Source organism: Giraffa tippelskirchi, chromosome 7 (assembly GCF_054371585.1).
Source record: "Giraffa tippelskirchi isolate mGirTip1 chromosome 7, T2T-mGirTip1v1.2.pri, whole genome shotgun sequence".
In the NCBI taxonomy this organism is placed as follows: Eukaryota; Metazoa; Chordata; class Mammalia; order Artiodactyla; family Giraffidae; genus Giraffa; species Giraffa tippelskirchi.
This window is the reverse complement of record NC_137281.1, coordinates 93,451,342-93,475,084: the sequence shown is the minus strand read 5'-3', so window position 1 is coordinate 93,475,084 and position 23,743 is coordinate 93,451,342. Positions and strand designations below refer to the sequence as shown.

At 35.9% G+C, this 23,743-nt stretch overlaps 1 protein-coding gene across 2 annotated transcripts in view; it reads left to right on the top strand.

The window, feature by feature from the left end:
• Positions 1 to 23,743, top strand: part of AQR (aquarius intron-binding spliceosomal factor) — an 89,059-nt gene that overhangs the window by 24,347 nt on the left and 40,969 nt on the right. For both annotated transcript variants that reach the window (XR_014058714.1, XM_081507092.1), the window contains exons 11-21: positions 1,684 to 1,800; positions 3,561 to 3,674; positions 5,003 to 5,106; positions 7,321 to 7,423; positions 9,838 to 9,958; positions 11,811 to 11,952; positions 15,091 to 15,269; positions 18,247 to 18,414; positions 19,517 to 19,686; positions 20,762 to 21,003; positions 22,926 to 23,072. Coding sequence is in view for 1 of the 2 variants with exons in the window: in XM_081507092.1 (XP_081363218.1) it covers positions 1,684 to 1,800; positions 3,561 to 3,674; positions 5,003 to 5,106; positions 7,321 to 7,423; positions 9,838 to 9,958; positions 11,811 to 11,952; positions 15,091 to 15,269; positions 18,247 to 18,414; positions 19,517 to 19,686; positions 20,762 to 21,003; positions 22,926 to 23,072 (1,607 nt within the window). In the remaining variant the exon portion in view is untranslated. The remainder of the gene's footprint in view (positions 1 to 1,683; positions 1,801 to 3,560; positions 3,675 to 5,002; positions 5,107 to 7,320; positions 7,424 to 9,837; positions 9,959 to 11,810; positions 11,953 to 15,090; positions 15,270 to 18,246; positions 18,415 to 19,516; positions 19,687 to 20,761; positions 21,004 to 22,925; positions 23,073 to 23,743) is intronic.

The following is a 23,743-nucleotide window of genomic DNA, read 5'->3' as shown; positions in this document are numbered from 1 at the left end:
AATTGTGCGGTAGTTTGAGCATTCTTTGGCATTGCCTTTCTTTGGGATTGGAACAAAGACTGACGTCTTCCAGTCCTGTGGCCACTGCTGAGTTTTCCAAATTTGCTGGCATATCGAGTGCAGCACTTTCATAGCATCACCTTTGAGGATTTGAAATAGCTCAACTGGAATTCCATCACCTCCACTAGCTTTGTTCGTAGTGATGCTTTCTAAGGCCCACTTGACTTCACATTCCAGGATGTCTGGCTCTAGGTGAGTGATCACACCATCGTGATTATCTGGGTCGTGAAGATCTTTTTTGTACAGTTCTTCTGTGTATTCTTGCCACCTCTTCTTAGTATCTTCTGCTTCTGTTAGGTCCATACCATTTCTGTCCTTTATTAAGCCCATCTTTGCATGAAATGTTCCTTTGGTATCTCTAATTTTCTTGAAGAGGTCTCTAGTCTTTCCCAATCTGTTGTTTTCCTCTTTTTCTTTGCACTGATCGCTGAGGAAGGCTTTCTTATCTCTCCTTGCTATTCTCTGGAACTCTGCATTCAGATGGGAATATCTTTCCTTTTCTCCTTTGCTTTTCGCTTCTCTTCTCTTCCAAGCTATCTGTAAGGCCTCCTCAGACAGCCATTTTGCTTTTTTTGCATTTCTTTTCCATGGGGATTTTCTTGATCCCTGTCTCCTGTACAATGTCACTAACCTCTGTCCATAGTTCATCAGGCACTCTTGTCTATCAGGTCTAGACCCTTAAATCTATTTGTCACTTCCATGGTATACTCATAAGGGATTTGATCTAGGTCATACCTGAATGGTCTAGTGGTTTTCCCTACTTTCTTCAATTTAAGTCTGAATTTGGCAATAAGCAGTTCATGATCCAAGCCACAGTCTGCTCCTGGTCTTGTTTTTGCTGACTGTATAGAGCTTCTCCATCTTTGGCTGCAAAGAATATAATCAATCTGATTTCGGTGTTGACCATCTGGTGATGTCCACGTGTAGAGTCTTCTCTTGTGTTGTTGGAATAGGGTGTTTGCTATTACCAGTGCGTTCTCGTGGCAAAACTCTATTAGCCTTTGCCCAGCTTCATTCTGTACTCCAAGGCCAAACTTGCCTGTTACGCCAGGTGTTTCTTGACTTCCTACTTTTGCATTCCAGTCCCCTATAATGAAAAGGATGTAATGCAGTACTTGGATGCAATGCAAGTACTGAAATGCAGTACTTGGATGCAATCTCAAAAACGATAGAATGATCTCTGTTCGTTTCCAAGGCAAACCATTCAATATCACGGTAATCCAAGTCTATGCCCCAACCAGTAATGCCGAAGAAGCTGAAGTTGAACGATTCTATGAAGACCTACCAGAAACTGAGAAAGGAATCTCCAATTAGGGATTTCCACTCCCTTTCCCCCATTTCTAAACCTACACACAGCATATACTGGGATTTCACATAGGATTTTGTTTGAAAACTACTGGCCAAGATAGAATCTGAGATTTTTTTTCCAGTGCTGATTTTGTTTAGAAACATTACCACTGAGTTTATTTACAGCATGGACTAGACCCTTTGCTTTGTGCAGTGTCTTCTGAGGGGCTGAGGGTACTCTGTATGTGGTTAACACTTCTGCACTGAGTATCAGTGGACTTCACCTCTAGCTGGGAGAACGTGCAGACTTAGTCCTGTGGTGATTATTTTCTCCAGGCCCTACTCCCCACAAGACGCTGGTTTAATACCATCCTGGATGACTCCCACCTTTTGGTTCACTGTTACCTTTCCAATCTTGTTCGTAGAGAAGAGGATGGCCATCTTTTTTCCCAGGTAAGCACTGGTGTATCTGAATATACTTACTGTTTTCATTTCTAAGTTGATTTTTCCTTCCTTCGCCATGCAACTGGGAGTACCAGGGCATGGCACAAAGTAAGCTTTTGCTAAATATGTAGTTGAATGATGTAAATTCCAAATTAGTCATTTTAAAGTGAAACCAAGTCTTGATACACAAAGTGGATGCCTTCTCGTGTAGGTGACCTCTACTAATGTGATATCATCATCTTTTTTTCTCTTCTAAATACTCATTTTATTAATTAAACAGTAAAACAATTAAGCATTATTAAAATTGAGGGGGATAGTTAATTCAAATAAAACTTTCGTTAACATGTGATGTTATCATTGGGCTAAGTTATGCGTGATATAGTTCCACGTGCTCATATATTTTGATTCTGTGTCAGTGACTACTGTGGACTATAAATAGATGATAAGCATTAATTTCAAGCAAAGTTATTTAATGTCATTAAATATTAGCAAAGAGCCTAATATCACGGCTCTCTTTCCATGAGATGATAGTGACGGGGCGGTGGGTAGAGTGGAAGCGTGTATTTACTTAGTCTGCTGCCTTGAGTTGAAAGGCAAGTGCACTTTGTTTACTGCTGTGTGTAGGAAGACAGAGGAGTAGGGTTTCCCGTTTCCTATAATGTCATCCAGAAGAAAAGTCTTCCAACGGACTTCCAACGCTTGCCTTTGGTGTGATCACAGCTGGAGATAAAATTTTTGTATATATTTACATACTCCCCTAAAAACTCCTATCTTGTGTCTGTGAGCATTCCTTTTTTTCCTATTCTCTTACTAAATTTTACCCAGTGATTAGTCACATATATTAAAATACATTAAAATCCTAATATCGGGGAGGGGGAATAAACTGGGAGATTGGGATTGACATATACACACTACTGTATATAACTAATAAGAACCTACTATATAGCACAGAAAACTAGTACTCTGTTATGACCTATTTGGGAAAAGAATCTAAAAAACAGTGAATATATGTATATGTATAACTGATTCGCTTTGCTATACAGCAAAAACTAACACAACATTGTAAATCAACCATACTCGGATAAAAATTAATTTAAAAAATCCTAATATTTGATCTGCTATAGGTTAGAATTAAGAATAATAAAAATTGGGGGCAAATGCAGCCCCAAATTCTGTTGATGCTGCCATCACAGGGGTAAGGAGGCCTTCAGCAGTTGTAGGAACTAAGCCAAAGAAAGGGCTTGATGGCTATGGAAACTGTAGAGAGGAATGAATAACTTAGCTTTTCCTCCTACCTTGCTATTTTTTTCCTCAATACAGAGAAGAGTATCACTAATTGAGAATTGCAGAATTCTCATCAGAAAATTCTGACTGGCGTAAACCCTCAGGAGTTCCCTCTGATTGTATGGGTCTATATATTTACAGTGATGTAGAGAGAATTTTTTTTTTTTCCGTTAAAATGATTGACTTCCTTTGATTAGTTCCTTAATGTTTCTTTAGTATTGTGACTGCAGTTTTAAGTTCTTCCCTGTAGAAGCAGACCAAGTATATGAGATAGACTTAACAATTTATTCACAGTGTATACTTTATTCTCACCTAAATAAAACATTTGTACATGTTATGAAATGTTTTTTGTAGTGTTGACATTCCAAAGCTTTTCGGTACCTCTAAGAAGGTATGTGTGCATATTTATTATTTTTAATAGTGTCTGTTTTTGCCTTCTTGCTCTCATGTTTGCACACTTCATTAATTTAAATGTATCCTTTCAGCTTTTGGACATGCTTAAGTTCTATACTGGTTTTGAGATTAATGACCAGACTGGAAACGCTCTGACAGAGAATGAGATGACAACTATTCACTATGATAGAATTACTTCTCTCCAGGTAAGTGAAATGCATTATATATAGCCTTTGCATCTGTTCCATGAAGCTGTGTCATAAATAATTTAGGTTTTATATAGTACAAATAGGAAAGTATACTTAATAGTATACTCATCTTGAATTTTTAAAATATTGCTAATTCTGATGGATTTATGGAAAGGAAAGGTTTCTTTTATAGTCCTAATTATCAAGAATCAGTATATTGATATTTGACACTCAAAAAATATTAGTTATTGGGCAAATTTGGTGCATTTAAATATCACCTTTATTTTATGAAAGAGTATTTCAACTTGACAAAGTATGTGTGCATGCTTCGTACATTTTAAAGATAAAGACATATAATGGTACTGAAATTTACCAATGCAGCTCAGATATGCCCTGAAAGTACCTTTGTTTTTATTATTGAGCTCATTTTGCTCTTGAACTCCATTTCCTCTGGTGGCAGAAGGAGACTTTTATTTCTCAATTTAAAGTAATTAAGATCCTCACCTTTTAAAAGAGTCTTTTGCAGGGAGGGGGGCACGGAACGTGTAAAGACACAGCCAAACTCAAGTTCAGATTATCTTTCACCATTATCTTTCACTGTCTCTCAAGGTCATTGCTCTTCCTGCACACAGTCCCAACTCAGGTATCTTTTCCTGCTTTTCTCAGAGTGTTAGTGTTTTTGTTCCTCTGCCTCTGCCCTTGAAGTGACCATGGCTGGTGTGGTCTGTGCTGTCCTCTTGGCACCGGCGAGGCGCAATGATTGGTCTCTTGGAGGCTGGTTGTCAGCCTACTGACAAGGTCCCAGTGCTTGATCTTGATGGAGCTGGAGTCCTCCTGGGAGCCGACTCCTTCATCTTCTAGCCCAGGGAACTCACTTGCAGGCTTGGCGCAGGGTCATTTTGCTGTTGTCTGTGGTAACCTCATGGCAGGCCTCTCTTTCCTGAGTTCCAAAGTCAAGCAGGGTGCATGCAACTAAGCTGTAGGCCCCTCCCTCAGATACATCTTTAGTGGGAGTTGCCCTTGAGACTTCCTTTTAGTTTTGTTAAGCCAGTTCTTAATAATAAAGTGTTTTGTTTTGTTTTTTGTCTTTTCCTGGCTCTTATCATGTATATTCAAAACGTGACTTTAGAAATCAAAAACTGAGCATTGACTCTGGTTTTATACTCTTGCTAGAACAATTCTGTTTTCTTTTCCCGTTGTATCTAGTGCTTTTGAACAAGGCAGAGGTCACATGTGAGAAGCATATAAGAAAGAGAAGTGCGTTAATATTTTTTAAAAATATTTTTTCTGTTATGCAGTAAGTTGTTATATGTCGACGTTAATTTTTTTTTCCTGTTCTTTTCTAGAGAGCTGCTTTTGCACATTTCCCTGAACTCTATGATTTTGCTCTCTCAAATGTGGCAGAAGTAGATACTCGGGAATCCTTGGTCAAGTTTTTTGGACCTCTTAGGTAAGGCAGTATGAAAGGATGACTGGATTTTAATTTTCTTTATTTGCTTTTAGTTATTTTTGCACTGCTTTAGGTGATACTATTTGTTGCACTACTATTTATTGACAGTTAAAACTAGCTTCTCTCTAGCATTTCTTATCTTTGGGTCACTTAAATATAATTATACATCTCTCTTTTTTGTAAAATTTATATTTTTATCTTTAAAAAAATTTTTTTTCTTTGTCGTATCTTTCTTTTTTATATTTTTTATAACTTATACAGTTTTCCTAATTTATAGAGTTTGAACCTAGGTAGTTGGTTGTCTGATTTCTGATCCCTAAATTTTTTTTTTGAGGAGTAATTGACATAAAACATTATATTAGTTTCATAGGTATAATGTAATGATTTAATATTTATATTTATTGTGAAATTGATCACTGCAAGTCTAGATAGCATTCATCTTCATGCATGTAGAACTTTTTTGGTCTTGTAATGAGGACTCAGATTCTGCCTAATTGATCTATAGATATAAGTATGTTCCAGTCAAAATCGCAGCAGGAAATTTTATAGAAATTGCCAAGCTTTCTCTCAAACTAATATGGAAAGGCAAAGGAACTAAGATAGTCAAAATCATTTTTGAAAAAAACAAAGTTAGAGGATTTCCACTACCTAACTTCAAAACTTTAACTATAAAGTCACAGTAATCAAGACATTGTGGTATTGAAAACAGGGTAGACATAGATCACTGGAATAGAGTCAAGTGAAATAGACCACTCATATATGATTAGTTGGTTTTTGACTCAGGTGACAAGTCAACTCAATGGGAAAAGGCTAATTTCAACAGTGGTGCCAGAACAATTGGACATCCATATGCAAAGTATGAAACTTGACCAATTCCTCATATCATATACACAGATTAACTCAAAATAAATCATAGACTTAAATATCACAATTAAAACTTACAAGAAGTATAGGAGAAAATCTTTGTCATTGTGCTTTGTGCAGTTTTCCATAGATACCAGAGCACAGTCCATAAAGGAAAAAGATTGATAAATTGGACTTGGTCAAAATTTGAAATTTTCATTTGAAAGACATTGTTAAGAGGATGAAAAGAGAAGCCCCATACTGGGAGAAAATACTGGCTAAATTCATATCTGATAATGGACTAGTATCCAGATGTCTTAGAACTCAGTAACAAGAAAACAACTTAATGGCTGTAGATTTGAACAGATACTTCACCAAAGAAGATATGTAGATTTCAGTGAGTCTATAGAAAGGTACTAGTATCATTTGGCATTATTAGTTATTAGGGAAAAGCAAACTTGAAATGAGATACCATTACAGACCTATTAGAATTGTTTATAAAAGCAACAAGGTATTGACTCTTACCAAAGACATGGAACAATTGGAATTCTTATATATTGCTGATGAGAATTCAAAGCGGTAGTGCCACTTTGGAAAAAATTTGACAGTTTCTTACACAATTTAGCATGCACTTACTGTGTGATCTAGTGTTCTCAGACATACCCAAGAGAAATGGAAACTTAGATTCACAGAAAAATCTGTCCAGAGATTTATTTAGTAGCTTTATTCATAGTTGTCAAAACTGTTGTTTTCATTGAAGTGACAGGTTTATTATTGTTCAGATTTTTTGCTCTTATTCAAATCTGAATAACCTTAGTTTGTCAGTCATTCTTTCAAGTAAAAAATGTGTGCAAAGTATATACTTCCCGTTCTGTCACACAAAATTTCTAAAAAACAGATACTCAAGTCCAAATTAAATAATGTTAATAAATCTTTGCTGTTTCATCATGGACATTTTTAAAATTGACTTTTTAAAAAAAAAATGACTGTGGCAGCAGGAATGCCATGACCACTTACAGCACTGGATGGTGCCACTTCCTTGATCCAGGATGCCAGTTTTACCCACCACCACATTTGGACTGTCACTGTACATGTAAAGACAGTGGGAAAAAGCCTGAATAATGTCTTGGTAGTCATATGAAAAAATGTCCTTGAAACCTCCCTGAAAAGATTAGGGACTATGAGAGGTTTGCAGAAGACTGAGAAGTCTGTATTAGAGATTTAATATTCATATCTGATTTCATGTATTTGTTGCTGTGTCATAGGATTATATTTTCTAGGTAAAACTTTTCAAGCAGTCTATAAAAGGACTTTTCAAAAGTGAAGTTATTTATAAGACAATATTCTGATGGCAATATTTTTGTTCTGCAGTTCCAATACCCTCCACCAGGTGGCATCATACCTCTGCTTGTTACCAACCCTTCCTAAAGCTGAAGACACAACTTTTGATAAAGGATTTCTTCTAGAATTATTGGTAAATATTAGTGTTTCTTGAATTTTGCATGTTTTTCCTACCTTTTTGAATCATTCTTAAAGATCTAGGTTGGTAGAGGTTTTTTTTCTGGGCTAAAAAATTGATAGATTCTTTTACCTGATTCGGATCATATCAACATTTGATTTTGTCAGATTTCTTTTTCATCTCTTAGATTACTTTTTTCAAGTCTCTTACCTCTTAAAACTGCTTTCTGGTGTGGATTCATTCCATGCAGACATTTGTGAGCAACATCTGTGTCAAGCACCGGATTAAAGGCCTTGGGGATACAGAGATGACCGACACCATTTCTGCCTTTAAGTGATCACAGTTACATTTACACACACGCGTACATGGATAATACACATATATATTCATATCATTTATCTGTTTATTTTTAATGTTATTACTTAAATATAGCACCTTGAATATTAAACCATACCTTTATCACTAGAGAACTCATGAATGTTTAGAAATAGAGAAAATTATCACTTCTTCAGTCATTTTGGGAAATGAGTATTAGTTTGAGCATTAACTCAAGCTTTTTGTGAAGTTTTAATTTTTTTAGTGCAGTTTTAGGTTCATAGCAAACTTGAGGGAAATGGATATACCTTACTTTTTAAACTTCCATAAAATATTTCCTAAGGAGGATGATTATTTAACCATACCCTACCGTGAGTATCTAGATTGTTTGCAGTGTTCACTCTTACAAATAATGATGCAGTCCTAATATAGGCCTCTTTGTGCTCAGATGTGGACCTTTAGGAGAGGTACCTAGAAGTGAAATTATTTGATTGAAGCATGTGCTTATTTAAAAGATTCAGCCTAACTGTCCTTCAAAAGCTGTATGTTCCCATCAACAGTGTGTCAAAGTCTGTCTCCTTAAGCTTTTTTTTTAAAAAGCTTGTTTTAATTCTCTGTTTCCTGACTACTGTAAGATTGAGTTGTCTTTTGTATGTTTCAAAAATATTTTTATACCTATATAAACTTATACTGCATGGAGGTATGTTGTATATATCTTTTTTTTACACATAATAATAGGCAAATGGTTTTGAGATATATTTCAAGCTAATATAAGGTTTAAAACACAGTTCCTTTCTGTAAAGGGGAAGATGATATGCTTGTTTTGGGGTAGTAACAGGAAACTATCTGTAGCAGGTGTTTTAAGCCTGGTGACAGGTGTTTAATGCCATTTGGAGAGAAATTCTTGGGAAGGGTTTTAAATTAACCAAGTATGGAAAATACTCTTTATCCATATATTCACTTGGATGAATTGTGTGTCTTGGATCACTTTCTTTGCCTTCCTTCTTAAAATCACTTTTCATTGTCTCTGACTAAAAGTGCTTTCTAAAAATTCCTTGTCCTATTTTCTGACAATGTAAAATCTTCTCTGGTAAGTCAGGTTTTGGAGATTAATAATAAATCCTTACTATAGAAAGAAATGAGGATTTTTCCAGGAACCTTTCTAATGGAAAATAGGTTTGAGTATAAAGTTGATCTTGTCTATGCTTTTTAGGGTCTTACAGCTAAAATTTCATCCTTAAAATTGAAATAGTTATGTGAAAAGAAAACAGTTTTAAAAATTTATAGTGCTATATCATTATCTTTCATTTTCTCCCTCTCTTAAAAGATTTTCACAGGCTTTGAATTCTAATATCCAACTGAATTATGATTAAAAAGTTAGAATATTCTTTACATGATAGCACAGTATCTAAAACAATACTATCTTTACTGAAAAGAATGTGACACGTTATTCAGATATTATTTTAGCATCTCTTAACTAGGTAACAAACTTACTTCTATATTTGAGATAGATTGCTAAAATATTAACAATGGAGGGGAACATAGAGGTCACTAAGTCCAGCTCTCTCATTCTCGTTTTACAAAGACTACTGAAGCCAAGTTATTAAAAAACTTACCCAGATTGTTTAACCAGTTAGTACAAGAGTGAAAACCATAACCTAGGACTTAGGGTTCTCATTTTGTTCTTGCATTAATGAGTGCTGTGTGCCATAGCATCATCTTCTTTAAGGTCTCTGCATGTGCCAAGCTCTTTGACACTGTTTTACAGGATTCCATTTCATTTTTATAGGAAACCTAAGAGGGAAGTTAATCTGTTTTACTGAAAAGGAAATTAAAATCAGGGAGGTTGCAATAACTAGCCCAGCATCCACATAGCCCATAGGTAGAGGTGCTGGGAGTTAAACTCAGATCTGTCGAATTCCAGAGTTCATCACAATCAGTACCTCTTTCATATTTGATTTATGGAGAACATGGAAAAAGGAAAAAACATCTCTTGTTAAGTTTTATGAAAAATATGAAACTTCTCATTCCATACTTCTTGGTGAATTTTTTAATAAGTTATTTTGATTAAAAAAAGATGTTTCTGACTTTCTTCCTAAACTTGTTTCTTTTAGGTATCTCGTCATGAACGTCGAATTTCTCAGATTCAGCAGTTGAACCAGATGCCTTTGTATCCAACTGAGAAGATCATATGGGATGAAAATATTGTCCCAACTGAATACTATTCTGGGGAAGGTATGGTAATAAAGTACAGCATTCAGATGTAACATGAAAGTTAGTGTAGAAGTCATCATATGTACCTGAACATCCTTCTATTTGCTTTATCAGTCAGTTCAGTTCAGTCATTCAGTTGTGTCCGACTCTTCGCTACCCCATGGACTGCAGCATGCCAGGCCTCCTTGTCCATTGCCAACTCCCAGAGTACACTCAAACTCATGTCCATTGAGTTGGTGATGCCTCCCAACTATCTCATCCTCTGTCGTCCCCTTCCCTGCTTTCAATCTTTCCCAGCATCAGGGTCTTTTCAAATGAGTCAGTTCTTTGCATTAGATGACCAAAGTATTGGAGTTTCAGCATCAATCCTTCCAATGAATATTCAGGGCTGCTTTCCTTTAGGATGGACTGGTTGGATCTCCTTGCAGTCCAAGGGATCCTCAAGAGTCTTCTTCAACACCACAGTTCAAAAGCATTAATTCTTTGGTGCTCAGCTTTCTTTTGTAGTCCAACTCTTACATCCATACATGACTGCTGGAAAAACCATAGCTTTGACTAGACGGACCTTTGTTGCTAAAGAAATGTCTCTGCTTTTTAATATGCTGTCTAGGTTGGTCATAACTTTTCTTCCAAAGAACAAGCATCTTTTAATTTCGGGGCTGCAGTTACCATCTGCAGTGATTTTGAAGCTCAAAAAAATAAAGTCTGGCACTGTTTCCATTGTTTCCCCATTTATTTGCCATGAAGTGATGGGACCAGATGCCATGATCTTCGTTTTCTGAATGTTGAGTTTTAAGCCACCTTTTTCACTCTCCTCTTTCACTTTCATCAAGAGGCTCTTTAGTTCTTTTTTGCTTTCTGCCATAAGGATGGTGTCATCTGCATATCTGAGGTTATTGATATTTCTCCCGGCAATCTTGATTCCAGCTTGTGCTCCATCCAGCCCAGCGTTTCTCATGACGTACTCTGCATACCTTAGGGTAATTTTCTGGTACTCTCAAGTGCAACTGTAGAAGCTAGAAACTATTCAGTGTTTTGAATGCTTAGCATTAAGAATTTTTATTAAACTTAAGCATTCCCTAATAAATAGTGGTGTGTATGTGTGTGTGTGTGTGTGTGCATCATGCTGTATAAAATGTGCCCATAAAGCTGTGTTTTAATGAGACCTAACAATGCTATAAGTGTAACTTTAGTTATGTCACTGTAAATGTATTTTGGGGTTCTTTTTTGACCTTTTGATGTAGATGCTAAGTGCTTGGTTATTTATTATCCAAGGTAAATAGTGTTACATGAGGATAATGGAAAGAATATTATTGATTAATATTGTCATAGAAGGGAAAGAACTCTAGGAATAACATAAAGTCAATGCCTTATCCTTAAAGTCTATCAGAAAGGCAAAGATTCAGAATACAGTGGTGATCACTGAAGATAGAGTTATGTAATAAAATATGCTAATTCAGTTTTCTTGGTAAATCTGGTCATGGGCTATATGTTTATGCTAGCATTATTTACTTTGAGATTTGCCAAATGTAAGTTAGGTGGTAAGGAAAGAATTTTTTAGACCCCTTGTGTCAGTTCTTTTAAGTATCTTTAAGCACTGTTTAGAAGCACTGTTTGCATATGAGTCATAGATGTACAGACTACATGTATTAATGAAATTCATCCTTTGTTCCCAATCTTAATATATGGCATTTGTTAACTTGGTTTCAGTTTCTGTATGGAAACAAAAATAAGACCTTTTCAAATATGCTGTATTTTAAACACTGTTAAATTAGGTTCTTAACAAATTTGTGGTGCCTTTTTTTTAATATGTAAAGCAGATGTCTGATTTAAAAAAAAAAAAATTCACTGTGGATGTTATTTTCCTTTTCAGGTTGTCTTGCTCTTCCCAAGTTGAATTTGCAGTTTTTGACTCTTCATGACTACCTCCTAAGGAACTTCAATCTCTTCCGCTTAGAATCAACTTATGAAATTAGGCAGGACATCGAGGATAGTGTCAGCAGAATGAAGCCATGGTTAGTAAATTGGTTCCACTTGCAACAAAGAGATGCAAACAGTGGCTGACATACTTCTGTCAGAAACCTCATACGTGTATTTAGAAATAATACATCTGGTGTGAAGATGCACTTTAAAATATGAAATATTTACTCTTTGAGAAATTCTTTAATGTGAATTAGGTATAACCAAAATACTAAAATAGAAAATATGTTTCTGGGTACTTGGGAGTGAGACTGAGGGAAAGGGAGGAGAGGTCATTGCTCTGGGAGGTGGGGAGGGAGTGGGAGTAAGTCGGGCGATAGTAAGAGGGTAAAGAGGGAGCGGGACGGGCTGGCCGGCAGGTGTGTACTAGGCAGGGCAGTTTAAGTCCTGGGAGAAGCTTATGATAAAGGGGTATTCTGTTACCCCAACTGCTTTTGCGGCTATCATCACTAGTCAGCCTCTCTGAAGGACCTGGCAGGAGATGAGGGGCATAGCTGAACATTGCACAGAGCGGAATATTGGAAAATCTTCCCTGGCCCTCCCGCCACAGGTTGCCTTGAAGAGACGGAATCGTCAGCCCTCCCTTTTAGGGCCTTGTTGAGTAGGTTCCATTATTTGAGGAACTTTTCTGGCCCAAACTCAACTTTCCACCTGCTAGCTTACGTCTGGAGCTCCTTTAGCTAAGAAAAGCCTTTCATGCTGTTGTAGGCAGTTGTGCAGTATAAGATTTGTGAAAGTTAGTTTTGCTTTTCAGACATGACTGACTTTGGGTAAATGCCCTTCATTCACTGTTTCATTTGTAGTATGAAATTATTACTGATGATAAATTACATATCACAAATGACTGAAAACGAGTAAAAGAATTCTGTAAAATGAATTTTCATCACATTAGTGTCACACCATGCAGACATACATATAATTATACTGCATTCTTTGTGAAAACTTAACATGTTTTAAATGTGAACTGATTCTGGTATCTTCCAGGCTTCTCTCCTGACTAATTACAGAGAGCTGCATGGATACTGTGATTATGATCCATTTTTTTGTCTTCCATATTTTATTTCATACACAGTTCTATTTTTTAATTAATTATTATGTGGAAAGTTATTCTGAATGAGACTATAAAACACAGCGTAAAGTATTTTTGACTTAATAATCAGTTGAGTCAGTGGGCAGGCCAGCACTGTGAAATTTGTATACCCTCTGGCTGATCATCTCTGCCCACAGCTTTGCTGAAATCACTGCCCATTGTTTGGACCCTGGGGGAGTGCTTGATCAGAAAGCTGCCTTACAATTTATGGTTACCTCGCACTTATATGTTCAGATTCTGGACCAAATTTTGATCATTTTGCAAAGTAGGGACTTCATAGCTAGCAATTCATCAAGTAAAAAATGCACTTATACTTTACTTAAATGCCAAATAAAGCAATAATACTTAGAGTTCTTATGGTTTATTAATAAAGTAATTTTTTTTTAGCTTACATTATTTTCTGCGAGTAGAACATGTATCTTTTTGGAGATAACTTCTGATAATAAGTTTTTCTAAATTTTTTTTTAGAAAAATTTGTTTTTCTGCCGATCATTGAAAACTGTTCAAAATAATGAGATCTAAAAGGATGGGTCTTCTTTTTGTTTCATGTCCTGAAGGAGGAAAAGTAGTAGAGGCATTTTTACTCATTACGCAGTTCTAATCATATTTTCAGGCTGTTGAAACTACTGAGCAGTATAAGAGGATGTGCTTATGAGGGTCAGAAATCTACACATTTTTAATACCTCATGTTGCAGGTAGATTTTATAAAGAGGTAAGGAATTGGAGAGAGTAGATTAGTGGTTGCTTGGGAGTAGGAGCAGGACTGACTGCAGGTGGATGAGGGCGATCTTTTAAAGCGTGATGAAAATGTTGTATTAATTGGATTGTGGTGATGGATGAACAACTTTATAAACCTACTGTAAATTACTGAATTACACATTTACAATGAATGAATTTTATGGTCTATCAACTATATTAAAGTAAAGTTGTAAAGAATGGAGGAGGTGATATAAAATTATTACAGAAGCTTTTATGCTCAAGGTAATGCCTTTTTAGGGGGCTTCCTTGGTGGCTCAGATGGTAAAGAATCTGCCTGAAATGCAGGAGACCCAGGTTCAATTTCTGAGTCTGGAAGATCCCCTGGAGAAGGGAATGGAAATCCACTCCAATATTCTTGCCTGGAGAATTCCATGGACAGGAGCCTGGAGGACTAGTCCGTGAGATCGCCAAGTCGAACATGCCTGATCAACTAACATGCACACACATTGCCTTTTAGAAATTGTTTCAGTACTAACCAAATCATTGGAATAGCAAACTTTATTTTTAATTAGTTTCACTCTTTGATGTCATGTAGTTTTACGATTTTTATTTTCTTTATCTTGGTAAGCATGTTATTTTAGGCAGTACTTTCCAATTTTGGAGTGTTGCTTCAGTTTTTAATATTACAAATTTCCCAAATACACTATTTAATGTGAAAGCTAAAGCACTAGTATAAGAAGAAATAATGAGTATTTGCATGTTAGTGGTTCTCGTTATTAGGTGTAGCTTGATTATTCCCCACACTCCCATTCATGGCAATATCTTTTCAATATCTTAAATATTGTCCCCTAAAGAAAGCATTTGCATAGATATCATTTACTTATCTTTAGTTTTTTTAAGTCTAATTTGTTCTAAAACGTTTTTGAAACAATTTGTAGAAATATTCCCTGATGGCTCAGATGGTAAAGAATCTGCCTGCAGTGCAGGAGACCTGGGTTTAATCCCTGGATCAGGAAAATCCCTTGAAGAAGGAAATGGCTACCCATTCCAGTACTCTTGCCTGGAGAATTCCACGGACAGAGGAGCCTGGCAGGCTACAGTCCATGGGATCACAAAGAATTGGATACAACTGAGCAACTACCTGAAGAGGGAGAAAGGGCAAAAATATAAAACTGAATGCTGGATAATTTTATTCTTTAACAAAATGGCTCAGCTCTTACATATATAAATTCTATGTTTTTCTTAAGTTTAAGAATAAGATTTCCATATTAATGTTAGAGCTTAAATACTAGCTAAACATGTATTTCTAGTTACTAGTTTAACTTGTCTAAAAGTTGGGCAAAGTTATTTTTTGTTTGAGTAATCATCTGCTTCTGATTTTTAGGCAATCAGAGTATGGCGGTGTAGTGTTTGGTGGTTGGGCGCGAATGGCCCAGCCCATTGTGGCATTCACTGTGGTGGAGGTCGCCAAACCCAACATAGGTGAAAACTGGCCAACCCGAGTCCGCGCAGATGTTACCATCAATCTGAATGTCAGAGATCACATCAAAGATGAATGGGAAGGTAATTTTGTATTTCAAGAAGTGGTTACCTTTTGTCTTTTACTTTGTAGACGTTTGCTTAGAGCATTAGCAAAAACACATATGCTAAATATTGCCCTTTTAAGTGTATTAAATTTTATCTTTAAAGTTTGGCTTAAAAAATGACAATTGATTTATAAGTATTACTAATAAAAACACCAAGGATCATACAGAATAATAATTAAATACCTTAATACTTTACTAAAAAGCATAAAATAGCATGTATAGCAGAGTGTTTTAAAAATTGCAGTTGGCAGAGCTGAGAGGAGAGCATTTTAAGTGTTAAAATGTGTCAGAAATGGCTCGTAAATGGATTTAAATGGACACTTTTCTATTCCCAGCTGTCTATGACAGCTCTTACTACCCTGTTATGAGCAACCGGAGCTGGTGGGCTTTATCTCCTTCTACCTTTGTGGCGTGCCAGAAGGAAAGGGATAGTCCCTTAATGGATCAGTTTTCAGAAATTACTGCTCTCGATATAGCTGTTTATAACCTCAGGGACTGTATGATACATTTGTCAAATAATTTTGAAGGAATCCAGCAACAAAGCTGGCCAGATGTTTAACAAATGGCCACTGTAGTAGGTAGAGTTTGTGACAGATTGTTTTTATGACTCCTGTATCCCTCAAAACTGTTCCAGTCTGACACATTACACGTCTAAAATAATGTATACTTTTGTTATTGCTGAATTGTGAGAGAGGCATTCAGTTGCTGATGAAGGTCTTAAATTTATTGCTCCTTAGAGCTTGAGGAGGTATTAAGATAAATACTGTTTTACATAGTGAGTAATGAACTGAAGTAACTTATTGGCCACCCCTAGAAGTACTAGTGATGCCTAGAAATAAAACTTGGGGGGAAACAAAGACCCTTTGTAGAGATATATAGACAAGCTCTCATTATGATGTTAAGGGGGAAAAGGGGTTCTTTACCCCAAACCCCTTGGAAACTCCTTACTTCCATTACTTGGAGACTGCTAATCAGAAGGCCATCAAGTCATCTTATTTATTTTTTTTAATGGACCTCTGGCAGATGAGAAATAGAATGGGTAAATTTTGATGGGCAAGATAGGAAACAATAGGGTATTGTGGGATGAGTGATTTATTTGGGGCAGCAGTCCCCAGTCTTTTTGGCACCAGAGACAGGTTTCATGGAAGATAGTTTTCTATGAATGAGAGTAGGGGGATGGTTTTGGGATGATTCAGATGCGTTACATTTATTGTGTACTTTATTTCTAGTATTATTACACTCTGATATATAGTGAAATAATTATACGACTCACCATAATGCAGAATCAGATCATCAGGCATTAGATTCTCGTAAGGAGCATGCACCGTAAATCCCTCCCATGTGCAGTTCACAGAGAGGTTCGCACTCCTGTGAGAGTCTAATGCTGATCTGGCAGGAGGCAGAGCTCAGGTGGTACCTGTCTGTGGCCTGGGAGTTGGGACCGGGCCCGGTCAGGGGCATGGTGGGTAGAAGAGTATTTTCTGGGAAGCCAGAGCCAAACTGCAAGCCCTTTACTGTTTCCAGATGGAGCAACCAAATAAAAAATGAGAGAGAAGTTCTGTAAACAGTAATGAGTATTGCCCTGTAAAAAACAAAATTTTGCGGAAATGAAGTTAAATACTATAAAAGATCCTTGTCTCTTCAAGAAAGTATGAAGCTCAGGTCATTATTTTCTCCATTACCCCATTTAAAATTACAAAAACAGAATTAATGAAACTGAAATATCTAGAGGACAGAGCCAGGGTGGAGTAAATGCAAATGGTTGAAAGAGTTGAGATTATTGTAATACAAGTATTTTTAATGTGGGCTGAGACATCCCACAGTATCCCTCTGTGATGCCAAAAAGTGACATTGGTAGGGACAAAATTACTTCCCAGACCCAATTCTTTGGCTCTAAGACTTGGAGGTTTCAATGAGTTGTATGCATCAGAAGTTATGTAGGCAGTGCAACTCACTTAGTAGATCATTTCCCCTTCATTGTCATGGTTCTTCTGCTTCATTGCCTAGAATTTGTTGGGAAATAAGCAATCAATTCATTATTATGAGTCACTTATTACTTCTAGCACACTTGAACCATATTCCACGTTGAAACCACCAGAATGGTGCTAATACTATTAGCCACACTCAGATTTGCTGATTTGATTGAGTTGTTTATCTTGTTACCAAGGTTATGAGCAAGCAAAATGTTTAAATTTGCATTCGTACTATACAATAACTAACAAAAAATGAATGAGAAAAAAATGACATGTAACATTACATGCTGTGTGGTCTAAATAAAAATCCCTCATCTTCCAGTATGTCTGCTTTTAGTAGAGCTGGGAATCTTATTTAATCCATTATTTGAGCTAATGAATGGGAAACTACGGACTTTGGCACAAGTCTCCTGTTTCTTGACATTTGCTTATGAAAATTTCAGTATTTGCCAACTGAAGCAACATATATTTGGCTGTCTCCTCAAGATGCTGTCTATAAACAATGCTTTCGTGCCTTGATGAATTATTCTAGAGTTGACCTGTTCTGGTGAAATGCAGTTAGACTATTGTTGAAATGACACTGATGGATAGTTTAAACTGATGTTAGAAACCTGCTAAATATGATATAGATGCCAACCATATTTTTGGTTACTTATTAAGAATGTTAGAAATAAGAAAGATGACAAGCATCTAATTTTGGAGTTGTAACATGATCTAGAGGACTTATTCAGTAATGTTTATATGGCATAAATTTTCTCATTTTAATATAAAGAGAAATTTTTATTATTGCTGTCAAACATTGAGTATTAAAGATATAGGAAATCTATAATTGTATTACAAAGTAAATATAATCATTGATCATCTCTGATATTTTAAAAGTTTTTTATGTCTTTTCCAAAGATAAAAGGAAGAGAATTTACCAATGGAAGACAGAAAGCAGCAGCATTCTAATAAGTGAAAATGTGTTTTATGTTTTACTAGGCCTTCGGAAGCATGATGTATGCTTTTTAATTACTGTGCGTCCCACAAAACCTTATGGTACCAAGTTTGACCGAAGAAGACCTTTTATTGAGCAGGTTGGCCTAGTTTATGTCAGAGGCTGTGAAATCCAGGGCATGCTAGATGATAAAGGGCGTGTCATTGAAGATGGTATGATGATCTTTATTTTTGAAAGTGTGTGTGTACATAATGATAAATTTCTTTGCCTTTTTGCTTCCTAGGTAATTTTTTAGTTGTTTTATATACTAAATCAGCACAAAGGATTATATATATAGAAGTGTGGAGGGTACCTACCACCCAGTTTTAGAGATAAATAATATGGTTTCTGGACTTCTGTATTAGATTTTGGACAAGCTCTTTTGAAATTGCCTATATTTAAAACTCTTCCTTTTATGATATTTTATTGCTTTTAAAAACCTCTGAATACCTCCTATAGTTTTTCACTGATATATTTTCCTAATATTTCCTTTTTAAGTTTCACTGATCTGCTTCATGATAGCCATGGCTCATAAATGGAAACAACACTCTCCTGTGATTTAAAATACATGGTATCTATGATGTCATATGACTGGGGTAGGGAAGGGATGGTCAGCTATTAATGTTTGATGGATGGGGCCAGGGATGTTAAGTACCTGAGCAGAACTGTCTGCTAGAAGGAATTATCTTGCCCAAGATGCCAGCATAACCCTATTTAGAAACATCTCCTTGGGGCTTCCTTGGTGGCTCAGTCGGTAAAGAATCCACCTGCAGTGGAAGAAACCCAGGTTCAATCACTGGGTCAGGAAGATCCCCTGGAGAAGGAAATGGCAACCCACTCCCGTATTCTTGCGTGCAAGAGGAGCCTCGCGGGCTGCAGTCTGTGGGCTCACAAGAAGAGTTGGACACAACTGAGCAACTAACATATGCACACACACACAGAAGGAGCTGTGAGTAACTGACACAAGTAAAGTTCTTTGACTTGTAAGGCGCCTGTTCTAGTTGAGGGCATACACAAATAATTGCAGTTCATGGCATTGTACCACAAACATCACACGATTGTTCTGGGAAGAAATAGTAACAATTTAGAGAAAGGAGAAAATCTTTTCAGCTTGGAATTTGAAATGGATGAGTGGAAGGCATTATAGTGGGAGGAATGGCTTGCAGTTAAGTCTGAATACTTTACTCATCATTTCTAGAAAAAGAATACTGTTAACTTACTTTGATATTTGAAACATATATATTTCATTTAACAAGCTTTAAAAAAAATGTCTAGGACCTGAACCCAGACCCAGTCTTAGAGGAGAATCAAGGACCTTTAGAGTGTTTTTGGATCCAAATCAGTACCAACAAGATATGACCAATACTATTCAAAATGGAGCAGAAGATGTGTATGAAACTTTTAATGTAATAATGAGAAGAAAACCAAAGGAAAATAACTTTAAGGTAATTTGTGGGCTATATAATTAAAAGTACTGTGTCTTCATTTGAATAACTTTTAAGACATAACTACACAGATACTAGGTTTAAAAAGATTTGTTAAAATAATGGTCATTGCTTTTGTTTTGATTTTAAACAAATCTCTTAATTCTTAACATAGATTAAATATAAATAAATTTATTTGCTAAATCTTATTTTGTCTTTTGATGAGACTTCGAGAATTTTAGGTAGAGGTTAGTGCAAGAAAATAAGAAAATATAAGTGTGATTAACATACACTATCTTGTTATTTCATTATCTTGTTGGATGTATAGCATTTATAATATAAAAATGTCTGGTTTTGTTATTTTATTCTTTGAAATTAATTGCCTAACCTTCTGATTTTCGTATGTTGCATAGATCACTTTGTTGAAATAATTATTGGAAAGTCTAAGAATCTGCCTTGGCTCTTAGTAATTACTTTTGACAATATATATATTAACTATTTTAGGGACCTCTTATTGTAGTCCTAATTCTTTCATTCTGAAATTTAGACATTTCATTTTTATCATTGTTCATTTATTTTTTATTTCTTATCTCTAGCAGTGCTAATTTTAGTATTTCTAAATTGTGGTGTGTTTCACAATCAAGGCATACATTAATGTGCTTCTGGTTGTATGTGGTCTCAGTAATGAGGAACTATAGGCTATAAGGTGGAGGAAACTCCAGTAATTTCTAAGAGGAAACATTTTTTTCAAGGGTTTGTTCTATAATGTTTTCTTGCTATTGCGTAGACCTGATCCAATTTTCATACTGCTCAACAGAAGTCAAGTGGTAAACTCATCTATGACATTCTGTCTAAATGATCTCCTAATGGATAAACTGTTCTTGCTAAGTTTGGTCTTTTGTTTAACTCAGTGTATGGTATCAGCTGGAAATATAGCTGTTGATTCAGTCTAGCCAAGCACCTGTCAGCAGAAAATAGCTTCTTGCCTTGAAACACTTGGGAATTCTGGATTAGTACAGCCAGCTCTACATTCCATTGAAGTGCAAATGTTTGAGATGTCTTCTTGACAAATCCGTTTTTGTCCTCTTACTGACAGGCTGTGCTGGAGACTATCCGGAACCTGATGAATACTGATTGCGTGGTACCTGACTGGCTGCATGACATCATTTTAGGTTATGGGGATCCAAGTAGTGCACATTATTCCAAAATGCCCAATCAGATTGCCACCCTTGATTTCAATGATACATTTCTCTCCATTGAACATTTAAAAACCAGCTTTCCTGGTCATAATGTTAAAGTAACTGTGGATGACCCAGCTCTACAGATACCCCCTTTCAGGTAAAGTCAAAACTGGATATACTCCTTTCCAAGCTTTCTGTAGTCATTCTGAGTGAGGCCATCAGGACTGTAGCTAAAGTAAGTTTTAAGTATCATATCTAGATTTTGTTTGGGTAGTTTTCACCTTCCCCATATAATCACTGGGATAAATTTATTTTATTTGACTCTATTTCTAATTCTTCGTGTAAGACCACAGTAAAAGTAGCCTTTGTCTTACAAGGGATCAGTTTGAAGAGTACTATATTGATATATTTGTAGCATTTGACTGAAGAAATAAGTCCTAATTAATATAATGAGCCATGTGATTTTGAACTCTTGCTTTTTAGGAAAAAATTCTTTTTTTCTTTTAACCCTATTTGCTTTCACAATTTTAAATATTAATAATATTGTTATACTCAAAATTAAAGGAGCTTTGGATTAGTTTAAGTAAAAGAACAGAGTACCTGAAGTCCTGAATGCTTCATAAATTCCATCATATGAATTAGTGGCAAAGCACTAGGTATACCTGGGATGTTAACAAAGGATTTAGTTACTTTCTTAGTTGCAAATTAGAACATATAGCTTTTAATTAACCATTAAATATAAATATAATAATTATACATATTAAAAACATGTACCCTTTTTAATTCTCAAACCTAGTCTTCCTCCATACTTCTCTAATCTTGTTAATGGCAAAATCATCTTGAAATCTCAGCATTATTTTTTAACCTTTCTATTCCCATAACTCTTGGTGTGTCTTACAGATTCTGCCTTAAGGATACGTTTTGTTTTTTTTTCCAAATGTCAGTCCTGATGGCTCCCTCTCTAAACCTTCAGCACTGTCAGTCTTTGTAATGGTAGTGTCTTTCCTGCCTCTTGTCTCCTTTCTTAAATCCATCATACGATGCCTACTGCTAGAGTCATCCCATTGTCTGACTACAAACTGACCTCTTAGCTTCTTTGGTTCTTAGCTTTTTTTTAATCTGTTTTTTTCAGAATGTGAACAAAGACTGGAAAAAGTACATATAGAGAATTAGTTTTTTAGTTTAATCTTAAGAGTTTTCATTGACTTTCCACCAGGTACCTATGGGGAGTTGCTTCCTGGGGTATCCCTGACCCCAGGCTAAGAACTTGTGCCTTAAAGGCTTGATATTCCAAAGGTGTCATAACAAGGTGCCAGTCTTTCTCTCGAGCCTTATATTCTGTACTGTATCCTACACTTCTGTAGAAGTGGCTATTTGCTTCTTCCTGGAATGTCTTCTGAAATTCATTTTAGATACTATCTTTCCCATAAAGCCTTTTCCGATTAAATGAAGGACAATGTGTAAAGCACTTTACAGTGAATATGCTGTAAGTATGTAAATTTTCTTTTGTAAACATTATGCTAAGTGAAAGAAGCTAAACAGAAGAGAACAAATACTATATCCATTTACACAAAATGACCGGAATAGTCTGATAGGAAGACAGAAAGTAGACTGATTGCCAGAGGCTAGTTTTGAGTTGGAATACGGAGTGACTGCTTAATTTATATATAGAGTTTCCTTTGGAGTGATGAAAATACTTTGGCTTTAGAGAATAGTGGTGACTGTACAACATTGTGAATGTGCTAAAACCCACTGAATTGAACCTTTTAAAATGGTGACTTTTATATGAATATTATCCCGGTTAAAAAAAAGTTATTTCCCGTAGGAAAAAAAAATTAGATAAATGTTTTTTCTTTGATTCTCCCTTAATCAGATGTCTTTTTTCTTAATCTAAACACACTTAACCACATTTCAGTGCTTTTAAATCTACTTTTTTGAAATTTATATGCAGAGAGTAAGTTCCTTTAAACCATAAATGATTCTTGCTAATGATTGTCCTCTGTACAATGTCACGCATGAGACAGATACTTGGCAAACTGTTGTTAATTGTGAAAGTAAACAAAGGTTTTGGTCTTGTAGGATAACTTTTCCAGTAAGAAGTGGAAAGGGGAAGAAGCGGAAAGATGTAGACGGGGAAGATGAAGACACTGAGGAGGCAAAAACTTTAATTGTTGAACCTCATGTTATTCCTAATAGAGGTCCTTATCCTTACAACCAACCCAAACGGTAATTTCACTGCCTCTGCTAATTATAATAACAGATAATAGTTTGTGATTTCACATGGATTAGTAATATTTAAAAGTTTTTCTGATTCTTTGAAAATTTTAAGAAACTTCTTTTTCTGAACCCTCCTTACTTTTCTTCTGTTGGTTGACTCAATAGTTCAGACATTTTTGAGCATTCTGTAATAATATTTCAAAAAGAAACATTTTCAGGGACGATGAAAAATAAACATTAGCACTCTACCTGAATGTGACCACAAGGTTCCTACTTCATGAGCATGTGTTACATTTAGCAGCTACCCTTGCGCATGTGTGTCTTGAGTAATAAAGTGGCATTGTGTTTGGTATTAGATGGGGAACTAGTGCTTTGACACTCCAGATAAGATCTGGGCTAACCATATTGAAAAATAACTGTAGTCTTTTCTTTCCACAAGATTCATTCAGTTTTAATTGGTCTGTGGAGGGGCAGAGGTAAAATTCAGAATAGACTGGGTCAGTCACGTGATCTGCTGTGCAACATTGTGCTTATAGATAACAATACTGTGCTGTACATTCAAAATTTGTTAAAAGAGTATGCCTTTATGTACTTTTTGCTGCACAGGCACAGCCACAGAAAGGGCTCGGATGGGAGGAAGAAGAGATTGAGAGACCAGGGACAAATACAGAGCAAATGTT